At 42.9% G+C, this 9,378-nt stretch overlaps 1 protein-coding gene across 2 annotated transcripts; it reads left to right on the forward strand.

The window, feature by feature from the left end:
* The first annotated feature begins 2,688 nt into the window (after nucleotides 1–2,688).
* On the forward strand, nucleotides 2,689–8,835 carry LOC125441215 (protein TsetseEP-like). 2 transcript variants are annotated; one of them, XM_048511627.1, is made up of 3 exons: nucleotides 2,689–2,861; nucleotides 5,071–5,661; nucleotides 8,607–8,835. In XM_048511627.1, exons 1-3 carry the CDS (start codon nucleotides 2,807–2,809, stop codon nucleotides 8,645–8,647), a joined length of 687 nt encoding a protein of 228 aa, XP_048367584.1. In that variant the 5' UTR covers nucleotides 2,689–2,806; the 3' UTR covers nucleotides 8,648–8,835. The 2 variants fall into 2 exon arrangements, with proteins under 2 accessions (XP_048367584.1, XP_048367583.1); XM_048511626.1 differs by lacking the exon at nucleotides 8,607–8,835 and adding an exon at nucleotides 7,445–7,665.
* The last annotated feature ends 543 nt before the right edge of the window (nucleotides 8,836–9,378 follow it).

The following is a 9,378-nucleotide window of genomic DNA, read 5'->3' on the forward strand; positions in this document are numbered from 1 at the left end:
CTGCTGGATCCCACCTCTGGGTGTAGTGGTTAAGAGTGGTGGAATATAATCTGGAGAGCCAGGGTTAATTCCCCACTCCTCCACATGAGCAGCAGAGTCTAATATGGTGAACTGGATTGTTTCTCCACTCCTTCACATGAAGCCTGCTGGGTGACTTGGGAAAGTCACAGTTCTCTCAGAACTCTCTCAACCCTATTAACCTCACAAGGTGTCTGTTGTGGGGACAGGAAGAGAATAAATTATTAAGCCTCTTTGAGACTCCTTATGGTTGAGAAAAGTGGAGTATAAAGTCAAACTCTTCTTCTATGTCCAGTTCAGTCCTAAAACAGTTATATCATTCTAAGCCTATTAACTTCAGTGGACTTCAAAGAGTATAATTCTGCATAGAATTTTTCTAGTGGAAGTGACCTCGGGCAAGTCACACACTCTCAGTCCCCGACCTTGGCTACTATTTGGATGGGAGACTTCCGAGGAATATCAGGATCAAGCCTGAACTGTCCCTAGCAGCAAACATGTCTAAACCTCCATCAGAGGTGCGGGCCCTGCGGGATCTTGGTGAATTCTGCAGGGCCTGTAAAACAGCTCTGTTCCACTGGGCCTTTGGTGAGGCCAGCCACGGATTCCCCCTCTAGGATGCCCTTGTGTTGCGTGCCATCATTGGCACGCCTGATATTCTATCGAATCAGTACTGTCCCCTCCCGGCCTTGGGATCGGGCGCCATATATTATTGCTGCTGCTGTGTTTTATGGTTATGGATTTGTAAATTGTTTTAAATTACCTTAGTTTTTATGTGTAAAATGTTGTTTTAGCCTGCTGTGTTTAATGTTATTATGTATTGTTGTTGCAGGCCTGCTGTACACCGCCCAGAGCCCTTTGAGGATGGGATGTTTAAAATCTAATAAATAAATAAATAAACGGAGGCTATTGTATTTTGATCACACTATGAGACAACAAGACTCACTGGAAAAGACAGAAATGCTTAGAAAAGTTAAAGGGCAGCAGGAGAAGAGGAAGACTCAACCAGAGATGGGTTGACTCAATGAAGAAAGTCACAGCCCTCAGCCTGGAAGACCTTCACATTTTGAAGGACCTTGATTCATAGGGTTCCCATGAAATGGAAGCAACTTGGCAGCACTTAAAATGCACAAATTGCACTGAAATTCACAGGTCTTGTGTAGCATAACCAATGCAGCTGGAGGTGCCACAGAAGCTGCAGATGTAGAATATTACTAATAATGCTATGCTGGTGTGCTTTTAGCAATTTCTGTTGAAACTGCCGTAGCTTGACTTAATAATCACATTTGGCAAACTAACAGGCTGCATAAGCAGAATAACCCCATACAAACAGTCCATTGATTCATTGAGAGGGCAATCATGCAAAGCTTGGACTCATTTATTTGCATAGACTGTTTGATTAGTCACGTATGCATTCGTAACTATGCACAAAGTGGCAGCCGTAGGGCAGGATCCAACCAGAGCTTCTGCTGTTGCAAGAGGAAGCAGGAGTCTTCCTTGAACTCAGAAACAGGCATTTTGCTGAGTAGACAAGAATTGGCTGGTACCCGAAGGATAAGACAAAGACGGATGGCTGGTTTAAATATGTGTGGAATACACTGTTATCAGATTATTACGCACCACACAGTAGGTGTAGCTGTGACTAGAGCTTGGAAGCTATGCAGGGTTGGCTGTGATTAGTATTTGTTCTGGGAGACCACCAAGGAAGCCCAAGGTTGCAATACAGAGGCAGGTAAACCACCTCCTCTTGCCTCTTGTCTTGAAAAATCATGGTCTTGGAATCTCCACGAGTCGGTTGCAACCGGACAGAACACATTTATTACTAATCTGTTACAGTGTAAAATCAAAATCGCTCACATTATTAACTCAAGTGACCCTCATGCAGCAAAACATCTGTCTGGCTACCTCGCCATGTGGCATCGTCCAGTTCACAATGGAGATGGCTAGTGAAAGAAATCTAGGAAGGAGAAAGAAGCTGCAAGGAGGCGGCGGTATCAGGAAAGTAACAGCTGCCATGGAACCAATGGCAGCGAACAGGATTCTAAAAGGGGGATTTAAAACTATTTACAGCCTAAATATGTTTCCATTCCTAACAAAACAAGGCCTTTTGACTTGAAAATGTGGCGAATAGTCTGTACTGCCCTACTGTGCAATCCTACACATGTCCTGTAAGCACATCTAGGATCTCAGGCTGACATCCCTTGGGTATCAAACAAAGCACACATACAGGTGTGTCATTGAAAAGGAACACAAACACCCACAAAGGACTTGGCAAAGTGCCCATCTGGCCTTATCCATAAAGTTGCAATTCTAGCCAACCATTTATGAGAGTGGCACAAACATTTTCAGTGGTCTGTACTGACCCTTCCCCTGCTACCAAGGACCTAGAGGCACTTTGCATCCATCAAGTGCTAGAGCAGCAGTTTCGAGAGCATCTGCATTGAGAAACCAGCATTGCCCAAAGCAAACTGTCATTTGCTTGGCTCTATGGCTGCCACTCAAACTGACACCTATAATTTTCCTTGAAGCTCAGTGTGAAAAGGTTATCTTCCTTTTGAGTTACTGAAATGGAATCCTACCAATGGGAATGGTGCTTCCAAATCCTACTGTGACATTTGACATAGAGGATGGAGGGATTTTCCTTGCAACTTCCTTTGAGGGCGGAGATAGGTTTTCAAGTGGGAAGAGGCCAGGGACTTGGTTCCATATATACAGCCCAAACTCCCTTTCCTCAGTATTCTGGACATCGCTTCTCTCTTGCTTGTACTTCATAAGAGATAACAACTCAACCATGCTGAAGTCTATCTCGGCCCTTTCGGCGTTAGTGCTGGTTCTGATTATACAAGGTGAGCCGATTATTTTTTTCAAAACACAATTTACAGGAGCAAGTTAAGTGTTGTGGGCATTATGTGAGTTTTCCAGTTTGCCAGTGTTGTTGAGAAAGAAAACCAAGCAAAGCTTGTTTATCTGAAAACAATTCAGGTAGGTTGTTGAGACTGTTTTCTCTGCGCTTCTTGAATCAAGATTCATCATCTTGAGTCAAGATTCATTAGTAGAGGGTTGATTCTAAATCAATTAAATGAAGTAGAAGAGAAGTGCAACCCCCTCTTGCCCGATCCAAATTGGGGTGCCTCAAGCCTATTTGCTATTATTAAAAAAAATAAGAACATAAGAACAAGCCAGCTGGATCAGACCAGAGTCCATCTAGTCCAGCTCTCTGCTACTCGCAGTGGCCCACCAGGTGCCTTTGGGAGCTCACATGCAGGATGTGAAAGCAATGGCCTTCTGCAGCTGTTGCTCCCGAGCACCTGGACTGTTAAGGCATTTGCAATCTCAGATCAAAGAGGATCAAATAACCTAGGAGATTTAAAAACTCCTAGAAGTTTTTGTCAGGGGTCTGAGATGTTAAGGTTTCAAATCATTTGCACTGGGTTTTATCCTGATTTTTTTTTCAACTTGTTGGTTGTCGTTTGTAATCTATCTTGAGTCCCATCTGAAGAGAAAGATAGAGTAGAAGCAAAATAAATTCTGAATTTTATTGTATAAAATAATACTACTAGGGATAGAACCTAGTCCACTAGTGGGCCACTAGCTATTTTCTAGGGTACCATCAAATGGGTGCTTATTGCTGGGATTCTTGTAAAGAATTCTAGATCATGTCATTTGGTCTAATCCAACAAGACATCAGTGTGTTTAAACAACAGAGCCCATATTCATGAACCCTTAACACAAGTACTTTGACTGTTAAGCTAACCTGCGTGTGCACTGCTGTTTTATAAATTTAATTAGCACGGATACAACCAGAGGGATTGAAGGGCGGGGGAAAGAGATCACAAAATTCTGAACTGAGCTGATGGCTGCTCCAAGTCCATATTTACGTACTGTCAAAAGTCCCTACAGACAGTGGCGTATCTGCCAGAGGGACATGGGGATCAATTGTCCCTGGGCACCCCCATTAGATCACATGGGGGCGCCCAGCGGGCTCATGGCAGGCTCCCAGCCCACCAGGCACCCCTTAGCCTGGCCCCATCAGGCTGCCCAGGACCGCCGCTGGCTAAGCTAAGTGGGGCACAGGGTAGTGCCTACAGGGAAATCTTTTGGGATGGTGCAGAGTAAACGAAACCATGAAGCACTGAAGCGTGAGTTTTCACACCTCAATAGGTAGCCTACCATCTGTCCCTTTCACTATCCAACCAGCCAGAGACCAAGGGACTAGTCTCTAGGACTACTGGGACTAGGAGCAAGAAAACTGCTCTTGCAAGATGGGATGCTCACAAGGCAAGTTTCACAGACTAATAATCTGGTAGCTGTAGCCAGTGGAGGTCAAAGTTCTGCATTTGGATTGAAATTCAAAGACACCACAACATTAAACAGATTTATTTAAACTATGCAATTATATTCCCAAGAAAGCAGCAAACAGTTAGGATAAAATAATGTAGCTAAAGCATCTTACTAAGCACTTTTACAAGCTGTGGTTCCTTTCTACATATTACCGACAGACAGCTGAGCCCAAAGACAAGGTTCCAGTCAGTGAGAACCATCCATAGACAAGACACAAGACAAGCTTAACAGAAGAATGAAACTTGGAGAAAGCTCAAAGCAAAAATGAAAGATCAGCCTGACCCAAGTTAACTAATCAGATGTTGGCCCAGTGATGTCACTTGACCAGTGAAACAGTTGCTGATCAGGTGACCTGAGGAATCTGCCAATTAGACCAGGTGTTCTGAAGCTGCCAGGTCCACTAAGCAAGGCCTCTCTCTCACCCAGTAATTCACAAGGAGGAATGTGCCCTCCCAGCTTCTACATCCTTGAAGCTGACAAACCTACACCTAGCTTCCTCCTCCTATCTCCCTTAGCTGTCTCTGAAGTTGCAAACAGTTTTCTGAATTTCAGTTAAACAGTTAAAAGAGAGACTTCCGTCTCTTTAAACCTCAGCTTGGATAATTGTTTAAGCAAGAAATTGCGTAAAGGACTGTTTTCTTGGCAGGTACTTATTGCTGATGGACGATGGCTACCCCCAGTGGTTATTAATGCTTGTATTTTTTAATTTTCCAGAGGCATCTGTTACTCCAGTTATCCAGAAGCCAAGCAAGCTGCCATGCGGGCAGTTCGGCAAAGACTCAAGTGGGGAGCAAGGCAGAGAAGAAACAACTACTGTACCAACCTTACAGTCAAGTGAGGAGCCCACTGTTCGCCCCACTGAAGTGACAAGTGGGGAATTCAGCGGAGAAGCAAATACTGAACCAAGTCTAGAGCCCAGTGGGGAGCCCAGTGCTCAACCATCTCAACAGCAATTATGGGGAAATAGTGGCGAATTCAGTGGAGAAGCAAATACTGAACCAAGTCTGGAACCCAGTGGGAAGCCCAGTGTTCAGCTGGTTGAAGAATTCAGTGGGGAAGAAAAACCAACTCTGGAACCAAGCTCTGGCCCAAGTGAACAGCAAACTATACAGGCAACAGATGAGCCAAACGAGGAAGTAAGCGAAGAGGCTAAAACTGTGCAACCAAGCCCACAGCTCAGTGGAGATCCCAGCAAAGGATCTGGTGCCATTCCATGTAAACTGCAAGGCGGAGAACCACAAGAAGATACAAGTGGGGAGCCAATCCTAGAACCAACCCCAAGTGAAACTCCAGCAGTGTCTTCAAGTAAGTTAATTCTGATCCCCCTGCCTCCATTGCCTTCTCTAAGATTGCCTATAACAGTGGCATTCATGGCTCAAAGGAAGCCGCATTCACAATTACCATCAACTTAAAATGCCATGTTTACTTCCATCCTTGGCATAAGGCCAGCACCTGAGGGAGCTCGCAGTTTAGCCATTCTCCTGTCGCAACTGGGAACCAACTGCCACCCAAAAGACCCACCTGGCAAGGGCCTTTCCCACTCTTCTGAAATGTCACAGGTGCCAAAGTGGGGAATGGTGCTCAAATGAGCCACATGTGGCTCCTGAACTGCTGATTAGGTATCGCTGGTCTATACTTTACACCTCAGATGGAGATCAGTATTCCTCTGGAAAGTTTTTCTTATTCTTTAGTATATCATTTAGTATAGCTAACTATGTAACTTGTGGGCCATCACACAGTGGCACAGTGGCATTTGACAACAGGGTAGGAAACTGAGGGCCAGGCTAGACGTTACGGTATCCATTGACCCAACTCATTTTAGAGAAGATTTCAGCCATTAAAAATGCTCTGAGTCCAAAGCAGGACCAGGCAAACTTGCTCCCTCAGGCTGTTTCAGCACTTGAAAATATGCCCAGGACACACTCATGGTCTCTCCACAATGCAGGCCTGATCAGGATTACGCTTTTGCAGCATTTCAAAATGGCTGAATTCTTCTGCAAAATGCCATCAGCACCCATGGAGTGGACCTGTGGACACCCTAACACACAAGTATCCCTGACTTGCAAGACAGTTTCTGTAAATTATATAGGATCATGGGATGTCACTTGCTTTAGCATGTCTAACACAGAAAACAACGCTTTAAACACATGGTTCAATGGAACAGAAGTGCCCATTAATCAATGTCACCGGGAAGAACATCACTGCTAGTTACATGGTCTACAATCAAATGTTGTTTCCCATGGCATTAGATGACACAAAATCTCCCCTCCCCCAGTTTATAGAATCTGCTGAGAGGACCTGGCAAGATACATCCCCACTCCAGAGGACACTTTGTGCAACTACCCTGTTTCCCCGAATATAAGACATCCCCGGAAAATAAGACGTAGTAGAGGTTTTGCTGAAGTGTGAAATATAAGGCATCCCCCAAAAGTAAGACGTAGCAAAGTTTTTGTTTGGAAGCATGCCTGACGAACAGAATACAGAAATATAAGACATCCCCTGAAAATAAGACATAGCACATCTTTGGGAGCAAAAATTAATATAAGACACTGTCTTATATTCGGGGAAACACGGTATGTATAATCCACCTTGGGTCCCTATGAAAAGGGCAGGCTATAAATAACGTAAATAAATAAAATGCCAGCACGCTGGATGTGTGCAGAATGGACCTTTTACATTAAGTTCACAGTCATGATCTATACCATTAAATTCCTATCAATAGATGGACACTACTGCCTAACCATGGTCTGAGCGCGCGCACGCACACACACACAATGTAGCAACTATGGTCTGAAAAGGTTGCATACCAGGGAAATCGAGAGCTGTAGAAAGGGGAAAGGTCCAATCCTATTATTTAACTCACTGTACTGCCAAAAAAAGTGGTTTATATGAGCAGAAAATCAGCCAGCTCATATTTTCATACAAATATATCGACACACCATTATTCTACCTACTAGTCAACCAAGTTTGTGGGAAGAATGTACAAATATACCTGATTAATCAAATGTGAAATATATGCAAAGTTTCATTTCTGTTTAATCACCTGTGCAAAATTGCCTCTCACTTCTGTCTCATGTTTTGTTTTTAGAAGTAGAAAGCAGACTCCTGGAGATCTTGAGGCACATCCTATAGACCAGTGGTTCCCAACGGTTTTTCACTCATGTACCCCCCCCAGCAACCTATTTCCCTGAGATTGTACCCCCCTATTAGCAAAAATGTTTGTAATTAATACAGTTGCTGTTATTTCAAAATTATATATTGTATCTGCAAATAAATGACCAAATAATGGGATTAAAAGCAATGAAATAATGTGAGCAAACGGTGCATATTTATTTACACTCAGAACTCAAAAGATAAAATGAGCTCAAGTTAATACTTAGTTAACATAAACACTATATTGCACATACATCACATTTTTTACATTTAATTTGACACTGGAAATCTCTGAAAGAGTAGGGGTGAAGATGGGAGGGGGCACTGCGCAACAAAAAAACGAGGACATTGCACAGATGGAAGGTGTCTCTGGGCCCAGATTCAGGGGTGTATCTACAGAAAATGGTGCCCATGGCAAACTCTCAAACTACACCCCATCCCACCTCTTCCATTCCATTCCAACACCTTTAATGGCATGTATAAAACATTACACCGTCTCAATTAACGCATAGAAATGACACCAGTAAAACATTTTGCCACAGCTTCCAACATCTCATAGCAAACACTGTTTCAAAGAAAAATTACCTTCTGTTCACCAGTTGTCCCTTCAAACTACCACAAAAGGGGGGATATATACTTTTACCCAGATAAAACATTAAAGGGACAGTAGAACATCATGTAGGATACAGATTCTACACAATCCAGATCACATAAACATTTCCTACCTTTATGTGGAATCCCTAGATGTCATCCTTGATGAAGGGAAGAAGGTAAGATATTACATCTAGCAAGGGTAAGAGCTCTACACCATCGAGCCTCAGTCAGTAAATAAAGGCATTAACCCACTTCTTGTGATCTGAATGTTATGCCCCCTTTGATAGGCTCCAAGAACACATTTGCTGATGTTTTCATACAAATAGGTAGATGCACTATTATTACATGTAGATAGATACACTACGTTCAACCAAATGTTGTGAGTTGGAGTGCACAAATGTACACGATTAACTGAATGTGAAATATATGCAAAGTTTCATTTCCGCTGTAACAATCGCCTGTGCAAAATTACCTCTCACTTCTGTCTCATGTTTTGTTTTCAGAAGTTAAAAGCAGACTCCTGGACATCGTGCTCATCCTATAGACAAAACGACAGAATCATGTGCAGCTTTAAAGCAAAGAGCCTTAAAACCAACTTGTTGGGTTTCTATGTAACGTCAGTCAATTCCTGGGGCTTCTTTTAAACTTCATAACAAACTGCAGCAAGTCAGGCATTTGAAGCATGACACTGTGTTAATTCTACTGTCGCTTTTCATTCCTACTTTCCGTCAATAAGGGTCTCAGAGTGCAGATTGTAAGCACAATGCTATATTTCTTCTTGAACTTAAAATAAAAATGAAAAACATTATCAATTTTCGCTTGGTTTTTTTGTTACTGATTCCAATCTATAAGTTGGATCCAACCAGGAATCTAACCAGGAATCCACAGGTGAAAAAGGGAGGAGGAATCTTCTTTGATAACCCCCAAAAGATATACTGAGAATTATGGGAATTGCATGAGCAAAAGCCTTGTGGAATATGGACTGTATTAATTTATTAACTTCACTTGAGGCCTGTTTTTCTCCCCATTGGGAGACTCTCCTCTTTTTCCTCTTCTTCATTTTATCTTCACAACAACCTTGTCAGATAGGTGAAGCTGAAAGGAGTGACTTGCCCATCTCCATGGGGATTCAAATCTGAGTCTCCCAACCCTTACTCTGAAAGTAACCGCTACACCTCACCCGCTCTTAAGGAGAAGTACTGGATTAAAATGAATAACAAAGTTGTCTGGATCCAACCCGTTATGTATTTTCCCTCAAACTCTCTAATTCTTGTA

Source organism: Sphaerodactylus townsendi, linkage group LG11 (genome assembly GCF_021028975.2).
Source record: "Sphaerodactylus townsendi isolate TG3544 linkage group LG11, MPM_Stown_v2.3, whole genome shotgun sequence".
NCBI lineage: Eukaryota > Metazoa > Chordata > Lepidosauria > Squamata > Sphaerodactylidae > Sphaerodactylus > Sphaerodactylus townsendi.